The sequence below is a fragment of the Amphibalanus amphitrite genome, unplaced genomic scaffold, assembly GCF_019059575.1.
Source record: "Amphibalanus amphitrite isolate SeventyFive unplaced genomic scaffold, NRLGWU_Aamphi_draft 000188F_arrow, whole genome shotgun sequence".
In the NCBI taxonomy this organism is placed as follows: domain Eukaryota; kingdom Metazoa; phylum Arthropoda; class Thecostraca; order Balanomorpha; family Balanidae; genus Amphibalanus; species Amphibalanus amphitrite.
Window position 1 is genome coordinate 749,040 of NW_024881683.1, and position 23,287 is coordinate 772,326.

A 23,287-nucleotide genomic window follows, 5' to 3' on the forward strand; every position below is an offset into this window, starting at 1 on the left:
ATCTACACACCCGCGCAACAAACCTTTCCATCGCGCAACATAATTCGTCATTTCCGACCCGCTCTGACGCAATGATTCGACAGCGATTCAATAAAAAAAGTCTCCGAGTCCTATCGAGACACCCTATAAATTTACCCAATCAACGCTTTGTCCCCCCCCTAAAAAAAGCTTACATGGTGTTGTCGTTATGCCTAATCCTTACGCTCAGCCCGAGAAAGGTAGCTCTGAACCATCAGCCGGTTGGTGCAAATCACGGAGTGAATATATGAGGGACGGGAGCTGAATGATTGCATGTTGGCAAGGATTGAGCAGACTTCCTTTCTGTGGCAATTCTTACTTGAACGGCGCTGTTGACCAAGCCGGTCACCGAGAGGTCGATGATGATAGCAGTTTGTCCGTTGTCGATGGCTGAGAGCGTGCACTTTCCTCGATCCAGCTCTCGATCACTGTCGCACTGGATCTTCCCTCGTCAGCTGCTGCCCGTCGCGCTCCTCCCGTCGTACTCCATCCTCCATGCACTGCCGTGTCCTCTGCGCTCCGCCCAGTCGGACTCGATGTTCCGTGCACTCCGGTGTCCTGTGCACTCCTCGGTCGGACTCGATGGTCCGTGCACTCCGGTGCCCTGTGCACTCCCCGGTGCCTCCTCCATGACTGCCTCCTGGATGGCGTCGGGCACGGCCGCGCCGGCCGCCGGCGCCTCCGCCGTCGGGTTCACCTCCGGCGTCTTGAACTTCTCGGCGGCCGCCACCTGCGCCTGCTGGCCCAGGTCCTCGATCTTGGCCTCGCCGAACACGATGTACGTGTCCGACGCCGGCGACTTGAACACCTCCGGCTTGTTGATGACAAACATGATGTTCTTGGAGCGTCGGATCGTGACGCGCTGCACGCCGGTCACCAGCTTGAGTCCCAGCTTTGAGATGCTCTTCCTCGCTTTCTTCTCTCCCCTAGACTGTTTGGCTCGAGAAGTCAGCTCATCAGGAAGGCCAGCTGCCTGTGCCACCTTGCTGGCACTCTCATTAAGTTTATGCCCTGTTTGATACTTATGTGCGTATAAGGAGGTGTTAACCCCTTTAAATCCCTGAATCCTAAGCAAATTGGCACTGGGTGTCCTTCTGACCCCATTTACGTTATTACTCTCTTCCGTTGAAGCTACGTTTCTCATGCGCTCCCGGCCACTGCCTGCTCTTCAATCACGTGCACTGCCACAGTGCATACATTTCCATCGGCTACCTCTCTCTCGCTCGCGCGCACTGCCACAGTGCGGATAATTTCGCCCAAGCTCAAAGGAAACAACGGTTGTACGCACCTCTGCCGGTCTGTCGACTCGGTGTTGTGGGTGGTCCGGTTGTGCCTCAGTTGAGGGATAAGTTCCTAAATGATAATACTCTCGGCGGAGCCACTCCGCATAACAACTCTACATTTCCATCGACCACCTCTATCTCTCGCGCGCGCACTGCCACAGTGCGGATAATTTCGCCCATGCTCAAAGGAAACAACGGTTGTACGCACCTCTGCCGGTCTGTCGACTCGGTGTTGTGGGTGGTCCGGTTGTGCTTCAGTTGAGGGATAAGTTCCTAAATGTTTATACTCTCGGCGGAGCCACTCCGCGAAACCATAACTCTGTGTTTCTTCTGAACACCTCGGCGGAGCCACTCCGCGACACTATAACTCGGCAACCTTGCCCTCGTTTATCGCTCTTACACTCTTACACTTAGCCCTAGCCCTTCAAAGTCCGGTCGACACGGACGGCTAGCCGCTCGGTGCCTTGCTATAATTCATGGGAATACGCGTTCGAGCTCATCGAGTCGCGGAATACTCATTCTCCACCTCGCAGTGATTGACGACGTCAGTCGAGTCTAAACAGGCACAGGGGCCCGGCTCGAACCAGCCTCTCTCCGGCTAGTTGAACTGTCTAGGTCTCTAACTTACTGTGTTGTACGGTTTAGGCTAATCGTGTCGATATATGAGAGAGAGAGAGAGAGAGAGAGAGAGAGAGAGAGAGAGAGAGAGAGAGAGAGAGAGAGAGAGAGAGAGAGAGAGAGAGAGAGAGAGAGAGAGAGAGAGAGAGAGAGAGAGAGAGAGAGAGAGAGAGCGAGAGCGAGAGCGAGAGCGAGAGCGAGAGCGAGAGCGAGAGCGAGAGCGAGAGCGAGAGCGAGAGAGAGAGAGCGAGAGAGAGAGAGGGAGAGGGAGAGAGAGCGAGAGCGAGAGTGAGAGCGAGAGAGAGAGAGAGGGAGAGAGAGAGAGAGAGAGAGCGAGAGAGAGAGAGAGAGAGAGAGAGAGAGAGAGAGAGAGAGAGAGGGAGAGGGAGACCGGATTACGAGAACATTACATTGCTATGGGTTGGTCCATTTCGATGTTTCCCCATACTCGCTCACATTTGGCCAGGTATTCACGTCTGTTAGATAAACGTCGCCCCTATCGCCCTTGTCATCACACCTGACCTTTCTTATACTCATGCCGCTAAACTTTCAGGGTTTTATTCATGCAATACACCTCGGAGTAAATAAACCAAATTCAAGCGCAGTCCTCATGATTACCAGACGCACCCTCGCCTTGATTTTCGTTTCAAAACAGAAATAACATCGTGCTATCTGTTACCCAAATCTACACACCCGCGCAGCAAACCTTCCCATCACGCAACATAATTCGTCACTTCCGACCAGCCCTGACGCAATGATTCGACAGCGATCCAATTAAAAACTGAGTCCCCGAGTCCTATCGAATCACCCAATAAACTTACCCAATCAACCCATTCTAAAATCTTCACGTCTTCACGCTTTGTGCCCCCCCCCCAAAAAAAAGAAGCTTACATGGTGTTGTCGCTATGTGCCTAATCCTTACGCTCAGCCCGAGAAAGGTAGCTCTGAACCATCAGCCGGTTGGTGCAAATCACGGAGTGAATATATGAGGGACGGGAGCTGAATGATTGCATGTTGGCAAGGATTGAGCAGACTTCCTTTCTGTGGCAACTGGCAATTCTTACTTGAACGGCGTTGACCAGGCCTGTCACCGAGAGGTCGATGATGACAGCAGTTTGTCCGTTGTCGATGGCTGAGAGCGTGCACTTTCCTCGATCCAGCTCTCGATCACTGTCGTACTGGATCTTCCCTCGTCAGCTGCTGCCCGTCGCGCTCCTCCCGTCGTACTCCATCCTCCGTGCACTGCCGTGTCCTCTGCGCTCCGCCTAACCGGACTCGATGCTCCGTGCACTCCGGTGTCCTGTGCACTCCTCGGTACCTCCTCCATGACTGCCTCGTTCCTTTATACCCAGATTACTATCGCGTTGGTGTTCCAGGTGTGATAAGCATGGCTAGATATTCGTCGGTGTGGCGTGATAGGCCTAGTATCTTTATCTGTATGATGACTCATGAGTAGCATCGGTCCTGGTTATTGACTTTCTTCCAGCTGGTTGTAATTGGGCCGGGTGCAGTGCTTATCACTTTTGCTATCTTCTTGCCATCTGTCGTGCACACCTTTGTTCTGCTGGGAAGCTGAGGTACACTGTCCGGCGTCGGCGCTTTATTGCTTGGTTTGGTTGTAATTACGATATCTCGGGTATGTATGGTCCGCCATGGTCATTGAACTTCCCAGCTGTTCCTGTTTTGGCCGAACGCTTGTGATATTAGCGAATTCGTCAGTTATTACTCTGTTTGCTGGACGCTCATTTGTCCCAGCTGCCGTCCAGTATCAGAAGTCCCCGACCGTCGGCGTCGCTGCTCGTCAGGTGAATGCCAGATATGGGCATTGGCGTGTCCCACTCCCGGCACGGAACATCTGCTCTTCTGGACGTAGGGGAGAGTGGGGCAAAGCGGCCACCCTAACGCTTCTCACGATGCCAACCCTTGATTTTTAAACTTGGAAAGATTCTTTCTATACCAATGAGATCCCTATTAAGTTGCCTTTTATTTCAACTGCGTTTTATTTCCAAAGGCGTTCACATATGAAAGATATTGACAAAACTTTAAACCTATGCATATTGGCCACTTTGCCCCATACCCTGGGGCAAAGCGGCCACCGGCGTCTTCTCAAGTCCCGACATGAGAAACTAAATAGTTGCCTCGTGTACGACTAGGGTATTTGATGGTGACAAGGTTAAGCGAGGATGGATGTTTACTTTATCATCTTCCATCTGTAGGTAAACAAAGAAAGGATTTTCATGAAAAAAAAACATTTAATTGCATTATTTGGTAACTCATGCAACTGGAAATTGGCCAAGATGAATGCATGACGACACATTTGAATATAAATAATGTTTTTTATCCAGATGGAAGCAGCTTATGGCCAATTGGGGGGTGGCCACTTTGCCCCGGCTACTTTGCCCCGCGCATAACGTCCGAGACAAAAATATTCCAGCTTAGCTATTAGTGGGGTAGAAAACATTAAAATTGGTAGAATACATGTACGATAACCATGCAATGCATGGACAAGAACGCTTATAAAAATTCCTAACGGTTATGGAATAACATAACATTTAAAAATTGTAAACATAGTTGGTAACCTGGCAAGAAATGCTTTTCCGTGTTTCACAGAACAATGGTGATGGGCCTGAAACCCCGGTCTGGCTCATTCGAACGACCGTGAAGAGAAGTATAATTGGAAACCATAAATTGGAACTGACGCCAGCTATGAAGGGCTAAAACGATGGGTGGCCGCTTTGCCCCGGGTGGCCGCTTTGCCCCACTCTCCCCTACATATTTGCACCTCCGATTCCGCAGGGAGGGTGACTGGGACTTTTGGTTAGCATCTGTCGGCGGCTGATAACTTCGTCGGCGTGAGTGTAATTTTGATGGCTTGACGCCTTCTATTTGCGGCACTTGCGGCATGATACGGCCCGAGGGGTCCCTGCGTCAGCTGTTTCTTGTTTGACATGCTCACACTGGTGTCGATCCACTAGGTCGAGGCGGTGCCGGTGGCGATATCCCAGGCGCAGGTGCAGAGGGTTGGCGCACAGGATGCCGGCCGATTGCGCTTTGGAGAGATAAAGTTCCGTTATGAGCTTTTCCTGTATATGCGGGCGGGGAGGCGGCAGTGTTTACACCTCTGCAGTGCCAGGTGTAGCCCGTTTTTGACGTGGCCACCCAATTGGCGTGCGACCGATAAGAGGGGTCGGCGCTACGTCGGGTCCAGGTGGGGTAGACCATCTGCCGCCTGCGCCCTGTTGACCCGCGTTATCCATGAAGGTGTCGGGAATTGAAGCGCCGTTCTTCTCAGATGATTTCACTTTTGCGTGTTTGGCTTTTAGTCTCACACCAATATGCATGCCTTATGATTCTGTCAATTCCTGTAAGCTGTGATTCGAAAAAAAAATGTGGCTTCCGTCACATTTTCAGGCTCATTTCTTTTAAATTGTGCCCCCACAATTTTGTTTCTTCGTGTGTGTGTGTGTTTGTGTGCATGTGTGTGTGTTTGTGCGTGTGTCCAATGCAGGCTGGGTTTCTTCAGTCATCGTCACGATTTATCTGTTTTTGACTCTTGTTGTTTTGTTTTCTCTTGTCTGTGTTTGTCCTTTGAGCATATTTTTTTCATTGACTCCTTTCTTCTCTAGCTGTGTTCGTGTACACTAATCGTGGGCTGATGCCGGCTGATGGTTCATGTCTAGGGTTATTGTTTTTGGGCCAACATACAGACATAGTCAAACCATCTAAACATTGTTCACGCGATCGATTGTAACATTGCTTTTAACGCCGACGCAACGATAGAGAATGCCCTTGTTCCTATGCTTTTACACGAAGCAAACAGTATGTGTGTTTTACCTAGTAACAATAAACAAACAGTATTTTACCTAATCTCCCTACAGCTCGCTTACACAAAGCCCCCTTATTTCTACTACAACGCCGCAATGACATGTCACATGATTCTATCCTCGAACACTCCACCCCACCTGCTGTTTGACCGCTGCTGCTCCAGCTTCCGAGAATGCCGGCTGGTGTCCAGTGTCCCCCGCGGACTGTTGAAGTCCAGCGATTCTGCGTGGGCCTTCTCTGGCACGTGCTGCATGCCGCATTCCGCCACGTCTGTCGTCCTCGGCTCCAGTCGGCTCTCGTAGTGAGGCGGCAGGGCTTATGGCGACGCCCGTGCCTGCTGTTAGACATGAGAGAGGAATTCTGAGCAGATATTGAGCCGCGGTTCTTGATTGACGGATGGTTGGATATTCCTTGGGGTTGGAAGGGCTGGACCTTCGCATCGTGGGAAGGCTGGAATAATTGGAAAAGATGACAGATCAGTAAATTAATGATGGCGTGTTCGGCTGAGCTGACTAGATGATTTGCTGTCACGGCAGGTTGCTTCTTGATTTCCGTTCTTGTTCAAGAAAGACGGAAGGAATACTGTTTTTAAGGGACATTGCATTGAAGGGGAAAATTTGCTGCTTTCGCTGACCGGATCGGGATTTTGGTAATGAGTAGTGATTTAAGCAGAAGCGAGAGAGCTGCATTCCTGCCTATATATGGAGACTGCTTGCTTGTCTTTTCCAGTCGACTGTCATCGGAGCGGAGATAAACTTTGCCTGCTCCATTTTGCATCTTTTGCCTTCTTTCTATGTGAAGAGCTCCTTCCGGAAACTGTTCCAGTCGCTCGCTATGACAGCCCTCTGCATTTTTCGTCCCGATGGCTTTTCAAACTTGTTTCAGTACATTTGCTTCCCCATGCATCTTGCTATCTGTAGAATCTAATTTGCTTATCTTGCACTTTATGTGCGTCTTCCCTCAGCATGATACTTGTCTGCGTTTGGTGTCGTGTCTGCATCTTCGTTTTCTGGGTTCTTCGGTTCAAGCAACTCTGTTGACTTCGTGTTGAAAGTCAATTGCAATGCCCCACGTTTAGGGCGCCAGTACTGTAACGGTGCTGCTGGGCGGCTTGGCGGTGCCCGTGTGCCGTGTGAGTGGCGGGGGGTTAGCGGTGTGGATCGTCCGCCTCGGAGGACGACACCGGGTGGGCAGATGTATCGTCTCCTCTTTAATGCCCGTCTGATTCCCACATGGCACTGGCTCCGTCGTCGTGCAGTACAAATTTATTTGAGAGGCTTGCAATTCCCTTACAACATATAGTCTTCACTGCTCGGGGAGGAATGGGTTCAATTTGGAAGGGGTTGGATTTGTCACCGGCTGATGGAATTGCTTGGCTTTAAACCCCAGGGCAAGGTCTTCCCATGTTCCCATTTCGTATCCGTTCGATGCTAAGGGCTCCATCCCATCAGAGAAATAAACTGCAATTCGAGCATGAGTGTCTAGCTCCCACTGGTCCTTAATATATCCATTCGTTACTCCCTTTCATCCGCACACGCACCATTGATTCGGTCATGCAAACACCTACGAAGAACATTCGGCTAGACAAACCGACCCTCCCGTTTCCATCTAATCCCTCCAGTGGCGCTGAATTGGCATAGTTATATCCCGAGGTGAGTTTATGCCCTGTTTGATACTTATGTGCGTATAAGGAGGTGTTAACCCCTTTAAATCCCTGAATCCTAAGCAAATTGGCACTGGGTGTCCTTCTGACCCCATTTACGTTATTACTCTCTTCCGTTGAAGCTACGTTTCTCATGCGCTCCCGGCCACTGCCTGCTCTTCAATCACGTGCACTGCCACAGTGCATACATTTCCATCGGCTACCTCTCTCTCGCTCGCGCGCACTGCCACAGTGCGGATAATTTCGCCCAAGCTCAAAGGAAACAACGGTTGTACGCACCTCTGCCGGTCTGTCGACTCGGTGTTGTGGGTGGTCCGGTTGTGCCTCAGTTGAGGGATAAGTTCCTAAATGATAATACTCTCGGCGGAGCCACTCCGCATAACAACTCTACATTTCCATCGACCACCTCTATCTCTCGCGCGCGCACTGCCACAGTGCGGATAATTTCGCCCATGCTCAAAGGAAACAACGGTTGTACGCACCTCTGCCGGTCTGTCGACTCGGTGTTGTGGGTGGTCCGGTTGTGCTTCAGTTGAGGGATAAGTTCCTAAATGTTTATACTCTCGGCGGAGCCACTCCGCGAAACCATAACTCTGTGTTTCTTCTGAACACCTCGGCGGAGCCACTCCGCGACACTATAACTCGGCAACCTTGCCCTCGTTTATCGCTCTTACACTCTTACACTTAGCCCTAGCCCTTCAAAGTCCGGTCGACACGGACGGCTAGCCGCTCGGTGCCTTGCTATAATTCATGGGAATACGCGTTCGAGCTCATCGAGTCGCGGAATGCTCATTCTCCACCTCGCAGTGATTTACGACGTCAGTCGAGTCTAAACAGGCACAGGGGCCCGGCTCGAACCAGCCTCTCTCCGGCTAGTTGAACTGTCTAGGTCTCTAACTTACTGTGTTGTTGTACGGTTTAGGCTAATCGTGTCGATATATGAGAGAGAGAGAGAGAGAGAGAGAGAGAGAGAGAGAGAGAGAGAGAGAGAGAGAGAGAGAGAGAGAGAGAGAGAGAGAGAGAGAGAGAGAGAGAGCGAGCGAGAGCGAGAGCGAGAGCGAGAGCGAGAGCGAGAGCGAGAGAGAGAGAGCGAGAGAGAGAGAGAGAGAGGGAGAGGGAGAGAGAGCGAGAGCGAGAGTGAGAGCGAGAGAGAGAGAGGGAGAGAGAGAGAGAGAGAGCGAGAGAGAGAGAGAGAGAGAGAGAGAGAGAGAGAGAGGGAGAGGGAGACCGGATTACGAGAACATTGCTATGGGTTGGTCCATTTCGATGTTTCCCCATACTCGCTCACATTTGGCCAGGTATTCACGTCTGTTAGATAAACGTCGCCCCTATCGCCCTTGTCATCACACCTGACCTTTCTTATACTCATGCCGCTAAACTTTCAGGGTTTTATTCATGCAATACACCTCGGAGTAAATAAACCAAATTCAAGCGCAGTCCTCATGATTACCAGACGCACCCTCGCCTTGATTTTCGTTTCAAAACAGAAATAACATCGTGCTATCTGTTACCCAAATCTACACACCCGCGCAGCAAACCTTCCCATCACGCAACATAATTCGTCACTTCCGACCAGCCCTGACGCAATGATTCGACAGCGATCCAATTAAAAACTGAGTCCCCGAGTCCTATCGAATCACCCAATAAACTTACCCAATCAACCCATTCTAAAATCTTCACGTCTTCACGCTTTGTGCCCCCCCCCCCCCAAAAAAAGAAGCTTACATGGTGTTGTCGCTATGTGCCTAATCCTTACGCTCAGCCCGAGAAAGGTAGCTCTGAACCATCAGCCGGTTGGTGCAAATCACGGAGTGAATATATGAGGGACGGGAGCTGAATGATTGCATGTTGGCAAGGATTGAGCAGACTTCCTTTCTGTGGCAACTGGCAATTCTTACTTGAACGGCGTTGACCAGGCCTGTCACCGAGAGGTCGATGATGACAGCAGTTTGTCCGTTGTCGATGGCTGAGAGCGTGCACTTTCCTCGATCCAGCTCTCGATCACTGTCGTACTGGATCTTCCCTCGTCAGCTGCTGCCCGTCGCGCTCCTCCCGTCGTACTCCATCCTCCGTGCACTGCCGTGTCCTCTGCGCTCCGCCTAACCGGACTCGATGCTCCGTGCACTCCGGTGTCCTGTGCACTCCTCGGTACCTCCTCCATGACTGCCTCGTTCCTTTATACCCAGATTACTATCGCGTTGGTGTTCCAGGTGTGATAAGCATGGCTAGATATTCGTCGGTGTGGCGTGATAGGCCTAGTATCTTTATCTGTATGATGACTCATGAGTAGCATCGGTCCTGGTTATTGACTTTCTTCCAGCTGGTTGTAATTGGGCCGGGTGCAGTGCTTATCACTTTTGCTATCTTCTTGCCATCTGTCGTGCACACCTTTGTTCTGCTGGGAAGCTGAGGTACACTGTCCGGCGTCGGCGCTTTATTGCTTGGTTTGGTTGTAATTACGATATCTCGGGTATGTATGGTCCGCCATGGTCATTGAACTTCCCAGCTGTTCCTGTTTTGGCCGAACGCTTGTGATATTAGCGAATTCGTCAGTTATTACTCTGTTTGCTGGACGCTCATTTGTCCCAGCTGCCGTCCAGTATCAGAAGTCCCCGACCGTCGGCGTCGCTGCTCGTCAGGTGAATGCCAGATATGGGCATTGGCGTGTCCCACTCCCGGCACGGAACATCTGCTCTTCTGGACGTACATATTTGCACCTCCGATTCCGCAGGGAGGGTGACTGGGACTTTTGGTTAGCATCTGTCGGCGGCTGATAACTTCGTCGGCGTGAGTGTAATTTTGATGGCTTGACGCCTTCTATTTGCGGCACTTGCGGCATGATACGGCCCGAGGGGTCCCTGCGTCAGCTGTTTCTTGTTTGACATGCTCACACTGGTGTCGATCCACTAGGTCGAGGCGGTGCCGGTGGCGATATCCCGGGCGCAGGTGCAGAGGGTTGGCGCACAGGATGCCGGCCGATTGCGCTTTGGAGAGATAAAGTTCCGTTATGAGCTTTTCCTGTAGATGCGGGCGGGGAGGCGGCAGTGTTTACACCTCTGCAGTGCCAGGTGTAGCCCGTTTTTGACGTGGCCACCCAATTGGCGTGCGACCGATAAGAGGGGTCGGCGCTACGTCGGGTCCAGGTGGGGTAGACCATCTGCCGCCTGCGCCCTGTTGACCCGCGTTATCCATGAAGGTGTCGGGAATTGAAGCGCCGTTCTTCTCAGATGATTTCACTTTTGCGTGTTTGGCTTTTAGTCTCACACCAATATGCATGCCTTATGATTCTGTCAATTCCTGTAAGCTGTGATTCGAAAAAAAATGTGGCTTCCGTCACAGTACCAGCGCGAGTGTATACGAAACGATGATAGTAATGGAGCGAAATGACCGCCTCGGATCAGCCATAGCGGATGATGGTCCAACTTAGCCATGGAAATCTGGGCAGCGCGGACCTTTCCATTTATGGAATTCCATCGAAGCTAACAAACGACGTAATGCTCACCGTATTTTGAACAATGTTGCGTTATGGCTAGAAATAATAATAATAATAATAATGTTTATTGCATACCGAAGTCGGTACATATAATACACAAACCGCACACATACATTACACATCATTCATCAATATACACAAAAAAAATAACTAATGCAAAACAGCAAGATCCCTAGAACAACTGGTACACAAACCGATCTGCGGCACCATCATTCCCCCTCTGTCGTAAAACATTTTCGATGCGCGCAACGAACACATTATTTAGCTCAGAAGGGGAGATGGCGGACAAATCCAAATCATTCAGTTCATACTGCTGACGCAGTCGCAAGTGCGTTTGGGCCGTCAGCCCCGTTTGGCCAGCTGGACTTGCCAACACGGCAGCAACCAGAGTGTTGGGCGAGAGCGAAAGGCGGCGCCAAAAATGAAAATGTGATGAAATGAAAATGAAAATGTGTCATGTTTTACTTTAAAAAAGAACGCATATTACGCATATAAGTTGAAGCAGTTTTGACAGCAGAACGCAGAGTGTGCCGTCATTCCATTTTACTTATTTGTGAATTCGTAGCATTCGTCACTCAGCCGCCTGTTGGTACGCCAGTGCACCGGTGCCGGCCCAGGGACCGTTACTGAGCTACCACGGCCGCGCTGTGGCCGCCACTGAGGCGGGTACTGAGAGGGCGTCCCACCCGCACCGAGCGGGCGTCCTATCGGCACTGAGCGGGCGTCCTATCGGCTCTGAGCGGGCGTCTCACGGGCGTCCCTCCCGCACTGAGCGGGCGTCCTAGCCGCACTGAGCGGGCGTCCCCACCGGCCCGGTCAGGCGTATTGTGATGGAGCCGCTCCATTCTCCGAGCCGCTCAGTCAGGCCCGTCACACCGCGGGGCAGACGCGTGGATCAAATTACCGACGCCCGCCGGGCCGAGCTCCTAATAAAGGCACGGGCGGCGCGCCGCGCCGTCTGGGACTCCAGGTCAGGTCTCTATCTGCCCGGTGCTCGTCCCACGGCTCTGCCGCCGCGCCGCCTCCATATAGGCGTCACAGTCAGTCAGTTCTTCGTTCATTAGGGCGGCGCGCGCCCCGCCGTGCGCGTGGAACCCGCGATGGATGGATTGAGTTCCTCAGTCGGTGCCGCCCGACCGTGAGCCCGATTAACATGCGGCTCCCGTCCGGACTGCGGCACGCGACCGCATACTGACCCGATTCGGGCAGTCCGCAGCTGCCTGCTCTCGGCAAAACCACCTGTCCCCCAGCCGCAGTCGGTCGGGCTGACCCTCGGCCGCAGAGAAGAATGCACCATTCTTTCCCGAGGCGCGCGGCGCGCGGTGACAGGGGCATGCGAAGGACGACCAGAGTCGGCCAGACATGGGACGGCAATCCTTGCATTCACCAAAACCAGCCAGCGGAGCCGAGCAATGCAGCAATAATGGGGGCTTTCAAAGCTTACCTTCACATGTTTGCAGTGAGGTCATGTAGAGAGCCTCCCTCTCTTCGAAGAGAATCAATGACATCATCATCAGTTGTGGACGTGAAGCTTTTCGGCGGTAGGCGAAAGTATAAACTCCTCATGGCCATTCCATTACCAGGAATAGATTGAGTTGAGTTCAGGTTAATCAAAATCAGTTCTGGGACCATCTGCCAGCTTTTGAAACTCCTCACCATCTGCTATTCATGGTAGAAAACAGCTCTATACAGTGCAGCAGAAACGCCTTTGTAGCAGCGATGGACTGATCAACAACGCAGCTCAACAGTGCCAGCGCCACTCACATCAGTCTGTGTCCTGCCCGACAGCTCGCACGTGTCTCTGTCTGTCCGTGACCGGCCCGACAGAACACACGGCACACACGCCCGCTGCGCCGGACACACCGCGGTTCGTAACGGAATGCACTCCCAGCCCCAGTCAGGCGGCAAAAACCGTCCCGGGGGCTGGCCGGTCGGACCGAGCCGCCGCGCCGGCCGCCCGGTGCAGGAACTAAGTGCAGGTATAGGTGGCGGAGAGGACACAAGAGACATGTGCCACGAGTTAGACGTGATTTGAATCTTGCTATATTTCTGTGAATAAATTAAAAGTTTTCTTTGTTAATTTAAGCATCGGACATGTACGATGAAAAAAGTAACAAGACGTCTTGTGCAATATATGATTTGTTTGTGCGACAATTTATTTGCAAAACATTTCAATTTGGGACTAATTTGCCAATAAGAAGCGCTAAAACAAAGCGAATTTCAGGAAGCAGCAGTGTACCGCTGGCGTGTGTTCCCGGCTGGCAACTCGTCTGACTGCTGGCGGTCCAGCGGAGCTGGCGGAGCACGGTCGGGCGCCTACAGTGACTGGCTGCGCCGTCTAACAACCGAGACAGACACCAACCAAAACACAGGGGTCACCGGCAGTCGCCCAGACACGGCGAGCGGCAGCTGGCGACAACACCGCACCGCACGGTCGAGAAGGCACAGCGGCGGCACGGCAGCAAGGAAGGGGTACGTTGGTACGGCCATAATTAAACGTCACCATTGCAAAAACATTACGACAATATCGGCTAACGACTGGAATAGAACCGTGCCGCGGCTGAGCTTGAGAAGACAAAACGGCCGAGACGATAAGGCGTTTTAATCAGGTTGATACAGTAGTGGGACAAAGTGTACCGTGGGCCGAGGCGGTAAGACTGCATGGCTCCAGGCCTGAGACGACATGGCAGTCCGGTGGCACGGGTGAAACGACGGCAGAACTTCCATAACGAGTGAAACGGCGGCAGAACCAAAACACAACATCACCAGACGGCCGAGCACACATAATCACCGGCAGTGAGATCGGAATGTTAACTGCCACGAGTCGAACAGCGCCATGAAGAGGCGCCCGGCACACTGGGCCGTCGGCAGCGGGCAGCCCAGGCGGAGCATCCCGATCATTTCTCACAGCGCAGCTATACTTACAGGCGATCGAGCCGATCGTATCAAGACAACGCCGATACGCCATCCGGGAGATCCGGCGCGAGCATTGAGGTCACCGAGCGGCTGATGGTCGGAGCGGCTGCGGCGCAGTCAGGTGCACCGGGTAAGGGAGTGGGTGCAGCGGCTGATGTGGGCGGTGGCGGAGGGCCTTTTCACTAAGCTGCACTGAGCGGCTGTCGGCAGTCAGCACTCCGATTCGGGTCAGCTCATGACGCAGAGGACCGGCCAGGTGACTGCCGCGGCGGGTGACTGGCCACGACAGGCCGGTCGCGTGGCCCGGTCACGAAATGGGCCACCGAGGAAGTCGGCCTGTAAGGAGCGAAACTGACAGAGCTGGATGGTGCAGTCCGCAGACCGGACTATCGAGATGGCGAGCACCCGCGCAGGAACTTCGCCAACAAAAAATAATAAACGGAATATATTTTATCGAGACCAATCGGAAGTCAAACGTTAACACACGAGAATTACCATTCTAAATACATGTGAATCGATCTGCAAATATTTCGCTCAAGCCCATTGATGGAGAGATTCTGAATCACCTTAACTAAACCAAATTCCAATTATGCTACGAGCCGGCACAGCGCGGCGGGTGGACTTCTTTCGGCACATTCATATACCACGTGTAGCCCAGCTCCAAAATCACACGCAGAATGGCGAGATAGTGGCGTGTTTGGCGTCTTGTTATCGATCATGATGTGAACGATAACACGATTTGGGTGCAGACGGCCAACAGCCAACTCTGTGTAACAGATCAGAGGAGCGAACGGTATGAGAAGCCCTAATCAGTAATAGGGCCCACCTATTGTCGATTAGGGGCTCGAAGGTCAGTGAGCGGCCGGCAGCAGGCACGAGGAAGGAGGGGAGGGGCAGGGGGGGGGGCGAAGACGGTAGAGACGTGTGTCTGTGGAAGAGGAGAGGGGAAACACGACCCGAGGCAGAGGGGAGGAGGCTGACCCGAGATAAGGCACGCGCAGTAAACAGAGGGAGGGAGGGGTGGGGGGACAGGCCCGGGGAAGAAGCAAACACCACGTGGTCGAACAGTCCGAGACGCGCGCTCAGAGGCGACAGACGGTGTGATGAGTGGGGATTGAGTGACAGGCTGCGAAAAATGACCCCACCCCCCCGGCCCCTCACTACAACCTTCATTCCTTAACACCATCGAGACCCTCGTCGTCGGCCCGTCTTGTTATCGATCATGATGTGAACGATAACACGATTTGGGTGCAGACGGCCAACAACAGCCAACTCTGTGTAACAGATCAGAGGAGCGAACGGTATGAGAACGTGGTGTTTGCTTCTTCCCCGGGCCTGTCCCCCCACCCCTCCCTCCCTCTGTTTACTGCGCGTGCCTTATCTCGGGTCAGCCTCCTCCCCTCTGCCTCGGGTCGTGTTTCCCCTCTCCTCTTCCACAGACACACGTCTCTACCGTCTTCGCCCCCCCCCCCCTGCCCCTCCCCTCCTTCCTCGTGCCTGCTGCCGGCCGCTCACTGACCTTCGAGCCCCTAATCGACAATAGGTGGGCCCTATTACTGAATAGTGATCGCTGCAGACTGCAGTTTCAGTGTTCGATGAACCGATAACGAGTAAATCGACAGTCACGCATACACCGAGTGCCTGGCTCGAGAAGATTAGTACTTTGATCTAGTGTTCTACACATGTGTGGCGACAAGAACGTGCGGCTAGAGTTCAGTGTTTGAACACGTGTGTTGTGTGAATTTATTCTATACTCTTCTATTTACCCACCAATAGCACGTGATCCCTGGTTAAAACCAATATTTACCGCTTAACAACCATCTTTTTTCACACAATTATGTTTCAAGATTAATTGTTGCATTGCTTAGTACAAAATACAATTGATGAACATCTCTTCAAATGTTGTTTAGAAGCAAGATACCTACCTACGATGTTCCGACTTAGATATGATAGCCTATCACAAAAGTCAGTCCTTTCACCTAGCTTTGAGTGATTAATTTGTATACCAAATGAAAACGATTGGAGAACTTAAGCGCATTGTTCGCAGATGCATTGCCTCAAGTACCGTTAGCAGCATTCTTATGGTCTGAAATCATGATGCCATTCCGAACACAATATAGCCAATATCATCCCGTCACTCGAGAGACAGCCAATTATTGAATGCCGCTAAATTTGGTGTGTCGTACCACCCACGGCGAAAATTATCATACCATGGGGGAGCGGAGGGAATGCAGTTGTCATATTGGCCTCCACCGCTCTCTATTGAGCGAGAGCGCTATATTTTGTGAAGCAGAGCGCTGCCTCGGCCGCTGTTCGCTGCTCGCAGCTGACAGCTCCGCAGGCAGCCGCCGGCCCTGCTATCCGCCGGCCTGCCATGGCGCGGTACCGTTGCTCCTGTGCCATGACTGGCAGTGATCGGTCGGTGGACGGCTGGGCCCGAGGCGGGCCGCGAACCCGGCTCAATACGGAACTGACCGTGCAGCGCCCCGGTCGGACTAGGGCCGGGCTGTCGCGTCGGCGCACGTGCAATCACGTCTGGGCAGTGGGCACGTGCAAGCGGACTTAGGTATAAGGACCTTGCAGTATACATAATGCAGCATTGCCGGGGTAAGCCCATGACGATAGGAGGAATTCCTAACGAAAAGTAAAAAATAGTGCTTTCAAACACTAAGCACCACTCTTACACTTAACACACAATGCTTTTTCTAGAATGTAATATGTCGTGACCCACATTGACACAACTTACTTTTACCGGGACATGCATTTGATTATGACACTACCTAATGCACAAAAATGCATTGGGACACTGAAGCATTTATCAGCTACTGGGTGGTAGGCAGCACGGCTGACCCGATGCTGGCATGAGTGGGTTGGCTTTCTGATGTTGTCAGGGCGTGCCGCAATAATGCAATAAGGCGGTACCAATAGGTACTCGGCCTCGTCACCTTGTGATTCCGACCTTGTCTGGCAGCGCGGTGACTCGCGCTATACCGCCTGCAGTGGGCGGACAGCGCTGGATAACACGGCCGCGCCGTCCGCGGGCGGGGCCCCGTCCGCTCCCGTCTCCTTTCAACAAACACCAGACCGACCTAACCATCTCAACTTTCTCAACACGCGGACAACAAACCGAGTCAGACCAGCCTTTTCCCGGCATTGTGTCAGCCGGCTGGTAGCGGTGGGGTCCGCCCATGAGGAGCGGGCGGCCGCACTGGAACAGTGGACTACTCGGGGCCGGTCTGTCTGCTCCAGGGCCGCGCCCGAGCCGCACCCTGCCCGGAGGCGCTGGCTGGACATTCCCGGCACGGAGACCGTCCCGCTGCAGTGTCCGGCACGGGCGGCGCCTTCCACCCACCAGACGGATGTCAGAGCACCACTTATCCACCCCGGATCGCCGGTGACGCCATCGACCTGGTATTGTATCGTCCGTGACGCGTGAGTCAGGGTCCGTGTCATCGCCCACGTGCCAAGTACCGTGCCGTCCGGCCATTCAACAGTGAGCTCAATAACAACTGTTCGCGTTGGACTCACCCTTAGCAGAATCGAGCCAATGTGGAGTATGAACTATGCACTTATGACCTATGACTGACTATAAATCTCCGATTGAAAATGCCTCCTCAAACCACCAACTTTGATATTTAATTCCTGTTCCACAAACAAACAAGTTGACTAAAAAAAAGTTGATCTTTTTCAAGGAATCCCAATAGGCGGGAGGCGGGCTCGGAGAGACATCTATTTCCAGTGCCGATTTTCCGGTGATTTGGGCGTTGCGGCGCTGGCCGTTATTCCCACAGAACTCCCAGTCGGGCAGAGCGGCCGTCCGGGCGGCGTCGGTCCCACAGTCCGCCAGAGGCGCCTTGCTCGGAACCAGTTACACCCCGCGGCAGCCGAGCACCGTTCCAGCCTCTGCAGCTCAGCTCCCAGTCGGCTCACCGGCAAACAGCACACTGCGTGCCCAGGTCCATTCGTAAACAACAGTTGTCGGCTCTTCAAAATGCCGGTCGATTCGCTTTCAGCGGTTAAGTATCCGTTCCATAATTGGTCCCCATCAGACAGCTTTCCCCAATTTACTCTGAAATACCCATCAATTGGTGTCGAAACGTCGGGCTCATTCGGTTGGCTAACCGGGCTCTGATCAGCGTCCACTCGGTGCCCCCTGGCCAGACGGGTCCTCCTGCGGGCCAGGTCGGGAATCCGACGATCGTCTGACCTGCCGGCTATCTCACCAGACGGGGCCGACAGCCCGGACAACCAGTGACGTCATTATTTACCAGACATGGAGCCGTGCCGTATATCAACTGGCACCGACACATCATCGCACCCCTGCGGTCAGTGCATGGGGGACGGCGGGTCTGTGGGGTCGTGACATCACCCCTACTGCGTCTGACAACCCACCCACCCACGGCCAGCTGTCCAGGGCGGCACGGCCAGCTGTCCAGGGCGGCACGGCCAGCTGTCCAGGGCGGCACGGCCAGCTGTCCAGGGCGGCACGGCCAGCTGTCCAGGGCGGCACGGCCAGCTGTCCAGGGCGGCACGGCCAGCTGTCCAGGGCGGCGCGGCCAGCTGTCCAGGGCGGCACGGCCAGCTGTCCAGGGCCACACTACCGGCGTCCAGCGTCGTTATTGATCCGGCGACCCCCTTCCTCACCTGCCCCCCCCCCCCCCCCAGCACTAACACCGGCCGACACGCTCGGCGGTGCAGCGGTCGGGGTGCGCACCTCTTCAGAACGGGACCTGCCCAGCCCCAGCCCCGGACTATGCCGAATACGGCTTCACTTCTGTTTCCGACTCGACTCTTATACGTCAACAGAGCAGTCCAGTATCGTGGTTGAGATTTGGATGTCGATTTACGAGTAGCTCAATATGATGTGAATCAAAATTCATATCATTGAAATGTCTCGTTTTGTGGCCCACGATCGGTCCATGTTTGGTGTCCGTTCCGTCGCTGCTCGTCCCGTCTCCGTTTGCCCTGTCTCCACTCGTTCTATATCCACTCGGTTTGTCTCTGTCATGTGTTCGTTCACTTCATCTCTGTCCCGTCTCCGTTCGCCAGGATGCCGTTCGGTCTCCGTCTCGTCCCGTCTCCGCTCGTCCCGTCTACGCCCGTCCCGTCTCCGCTTGTCTCCGCCACCGGACGCGGCGTCTAACGGCCGCCGCCCGGCGCGCGCGTGTTCCGTGACGCCACTGTGACTCGAAGCGTGACGGACGATTGTTCCTGGGCGCGTCACGGCGCGTCACCGCCCTGCGCGCGCCCTCGGCCTCGCGAGCTGCTGTGACTGCTTGGTGCCTTTGTCAGTGTTCAGTGGCCGCTGCCGCAGCGCCAAAGATCCCTCTGCTACTGCTCTGTTCTCGCTAACCAGAGCACCTCGGGGCGCGGCTTCACTCCGCCCGGCCGGGCTACCCCGCCCAACTGGCCGCGTTAAAGGGCCGCTGTGGCTGCCAGGTGCCGCGGGCCCGACCAGCTGCTGGTCACCTGTGCAGTGTGCAGACGCAGAATTGGGGATGCAGGGAGGCAGGGGAGCGGCGGGCCGCGAGGTCGACCAGCCGACGGGGCGGTTAGGCCGGGTATTGATGTTGGCCAGACAGGGAGCTGGTAGCGAGGTCATACTTGGCGACTGGGCGATCGTTAGTATCGAGGTCGGCAGAAGAAGCTGAGTAAAGTACCGCGGGCAAAGACTGGTATCTTTTCAGACAGACGCGTTGGAAGAAGTGGGTAAAATTTGTCAGGCATGAGCCCGACGAATGTCTAAAATATCCTTTATACTTATCGCTAAGAAAAAAAAATACACTGTGAAAACAGACTATATATTTCGTCGTAACTACATTAGTCGAAATTTGTGGACGATTAGTCAGTGAGTTTCAAAGGCCGCGTCTTAGGAATTTGTTGGAGAATGCCTGTATTGTGGACAAATGAACAGCTTCGAACTTTTTAAGACAGTTCGACTGTTTTTTTGTCCGGTGCATCTGCATGGGCTGAACTTCCCTAATAATAATTAGGTTGATAAATAAGAAAACGCAGAGCATTTTACAACTACAAGCGCCATCGAACCACCAATGACCGGCCCAGAAAACCATCGAGCGGCACAAGGTACGACACTGACCTATCCTAGATGGTGAATAAGTAATAACGCATGACCCGGTCAGACACTTGGCGAAAATCGATACCCGACTCCTGAGCAGGGCGCCCTGGGATTGACCAGTGACGTTGACCACCCTTGACGACACAAAATAACGCGGTGCCGCAAAAATAGCGAGTCCATGGGTCACAGCTACCGGCTGTGCGGGGGAGGGAGCACTCAGCTGCAATGGTAGAGTGCTCCAGGGCCGCCAGGTGCTAGAACGGAGCAATACTTACGTTCGGTAAGGTGGTCCCGAGCCCAACTCGGAGTGTTGGCCGACACAAAGCCAGTCAGTGTTGCGGATACATACCAATACGAAGTCTCGCTAACGGAGATTGAGATGTATGTAATTATGCACGCACCGGATTCACCAGCCAATAACGGTAGTTGAACGGGGTCGACAAGCTATTGGAGGACAGGCTCAGTTCTCGCGTTATTTTGTGCATCTTAAAAACCAGATAGGCCCTACACTGTAAAAAATATTGACTAGCCCCTCGTCAAATGATTCTCAACGCTAAATGTCGGGGGTACAGACTAGTTTTGCATCTTACTTTTGACACACGCTGCGAGCCCCTGGCTTGTTTTGTGTTCGTCAGATGACAGTTACCAGGTGTCGGTTAGTTTTTACCACGTCCCAAAAATAGCTGGAGCGTTTCTGCCTTGTTTTGGAAGCAGGTCCTCGTTAATGCTGTGTATGATAACAAAGTACCTAGTAACAATAATAACGAAAAACAATGTCAAAACGAGGGCGGCTTGTTTAGTGACGATGCTCAAAAGAAGCATCGTCTTGTTCCTACTTAACGAATGAAGCTCAAACTAGGTCAAAACTAACGTATTGCTCAACCCATAGTCAGATGACCAGCAGATCCTACGCCGCCCAATCCAGTCATCGAATTTGCCAGCGAATTCGTTTGAAGACCATCATATTATTAAATATCGGTGGTCTTCAAACGAAATCCCTTACCAGTTTGATGACGATTTCATCCGGCCCATTCCAAAAACGCTCAAGATAAAATGAAAGTGTATTTCTGAAATAATATGCTTTCTTGCAATGCACCTTTCGTATATCAAGCCAATCTTTCACTTCCAGCGCCCGTTTACAGTTATCAATCGAATCAGAAGCATGCACATACCTATCGATAGATCTGAACCTAAGAACACAGACGACATTTTGTAGAGTACCTGTCTGAGCCTATGCAGTGGAGCCCGTGAGCCGCCCAACCGCAGCTGCCTCATGAACTTGATGATAGGTCTGAACCTCAGATTGGCCAGAGCTTGGCCGTCAATAACCAGCTTATTTATATCCACAGTTGTAGTGACTTAGGGTTTGGAATTTGCCAAACCTAAGTTTTGATTACCAAGAGAAGTTTTGTACTTCTTGCACTTGCCCTTTCTTCATAACTTTGGCGGAAATCGTCGTAGTGAAACTTCAGTGTTCCGTTAGCTGTCGGTTCTTGAGAGAGTTGGCCAGGCCGGACACCGGGGGCGGCTCCACAACTTTCGAAAAATTAAACCTAAGTCCTATTGCACTGCATGGAGAGCAATTCATTTAAAATCGCTCTTGTTTCGCCCCCCCCCCCCCTCGACAACTTTGCAAACGTCTCTGCGCGATTTCGTTGAGAATAATGGCTTATGGCAAGTTATTGAATCAGAACGTCGATCACTGCAGGTCATATATCGGCAAGCAATTCTTCATAACTAGACACTGCACAAATGGAAACGATACAGGTTTGCCCAGTGATAAACACTCGCACTGCACAGACTCGCGCACCCCCGACCGAACGCGGCACGGCACAGCGCAACAGCTGGCGCCGGGAAGCCGGGAACGCATTAAAGGGACCCTCCCACCTTCAAAAAAGTTAATGAATTGGCATGAAAGTGATGTCGCTCGGTTCAGAAAGAGCAAAAACGAATATCTACCAAATTTCATCGAAAAATATTCACCGGTTTTCAAGATATTAGACTTTTACTTTTGTTTACTTTTTGGGATCTCCGCTGTTCCTAGCGACTTTATTTGAAAGTGCGGCATTTGTTGCGCGCAAAGCAGCATATACCACCGCGTGCTGCAAAACGTTTTAGTCAAACATTTAACGGACGTTCGAAAGCCTGATGACGTCATCAGACTCCCGTAATGGTTAAGAGATAGGGACCACGCTGGTCCCACCCTGCAAGTAAAGGGAAGAAATTTCTTGAACACCATAAAGCTGCGGGGGTTGCGACCAGAATAAATGGTGGTTTCTGAGCCTGGCCGCAAACTTGGCTATCTCAACTCAAAATTAATGTTAAGGTGGGAGGGTCCCTTTAAGTGAAGGATTCACAGGTGCGCAACTTTATTGCGAACAATAAAAACCTACCGCAAACGATTAAAAAAAAGTTTTAGGGCAATCGGAAATACAAATGTATTGACTTATAGAAATAAAATTGTCATTCACCTTCCAAATAACCCAACAATTTATTTGCCGTAAAAAGTGTCTGGAAATGGAAAGTTGCTAACATGATTCAGCAAGTAGGGAAACGCAGCCGCTACCTGGCGAATAATCTCAGGCTGGTTTAGTGACGAGTGCATTGCTACGGCTTGTTCCTCAACCTTCACAGATTACTATGACAAAACTACCCCTAGTATTTTGATCATCCTGAGGCTGGCTTTCACCTAATAATTTGATGAGGGTCTTCCTCGTTTCGGATTGAGGCGAAAACAAACGTCAAACAACCTTGATAGTTAATTCAGCACTTCAAAACAAAGGTACACCTAGGGTATCATTACAATACCGGATCATAACGATCTGGATAGTTCTCAGCCTGTAAGCTAACTAAGCGGTAACTAGTCAAGTGGTAGGTACCGGAAGCATTGACAACCTGGTGACTGTTTCGAGACCCTTGTTTTGACACATAGCTCGTCAATATTTTTTACAGTGTAATCAGTCGCTGTAAGTTTACACATTGACACGCGTAATTGGCACTTAAAGTGATCGAAATCAGGCGACCCACCTGTAAAAGTCTCCTCTCCTCAGACCATCCAGTGGTCCTCCCAGAACGCACACCGCACCGAGCTGCAGCCAGCACCGCTCAGCAGCGACACACAGACGCACCACACACGCACCTCGGCGACCCGACTCCGACTGCCTGCTCCTCTGCGGTCAGCGGCGAGCCGAGAGTTCCCGACCCGCCGCCGGCAGCCGCCGCCAGGGGCGCCACCGTCGCACGACCTAGCCCAGGCGGAGAAGAGAGCAATAAAAATTGGCTGAATAAGCACAAAGTTTATGGCTTATCAGGACACAAATACGGTACATCCGTGTCAGTCAACGAGGTGCTGGTATCAGTAAGCACCGAGCCCTATGTCAATATCTGCAGTCTGC

General features: G+C 52.5%; 2 protein-coding genes across 2 annotated transcripts in view; both read right to left on the reverse strand.

Annotated features, from left to right (window-relative positions):
• Positions 1-23,064, reverse strand: part of LOC122384390 (myosin-M heavy chain-like) — a 61,876-nt gene extending 38,812 nt beyond the window's left edge. Inside the window, exon 1 of the mRNA XM_043371767.1 lies at positions 22,920-23,064. The gene's annotated coding sequence lies outside the window, so the exon portion shown is untranslated. The remainder of the gene's footprint in view (positions 1-22,919) is intronic.
• Positions 470-850, reverse strand: LOC122384403 (nascent polypeptide-associated complex subunit alpha-like). The gene has a single exon (XM_043371786.1). The coding sequence runs from the start codon at positions 848-850 to the stop codon at positions 470-472; it is 381 nt and encodes a 126-aa protein (XP_043227721.1).
• Positions 23,065-23,287: the final 223 nt, after the last annotated feature.

Excerpts from the sequence above, each read along its gene's own strand:
- LOC122384403 (XM_043371786.1), bottom strand. The coding sequence starts at position 850 with ATGTTTGTCATCAACAAGCCGGAGGTGTTCAAGTCGCCGGCGTCGGAC.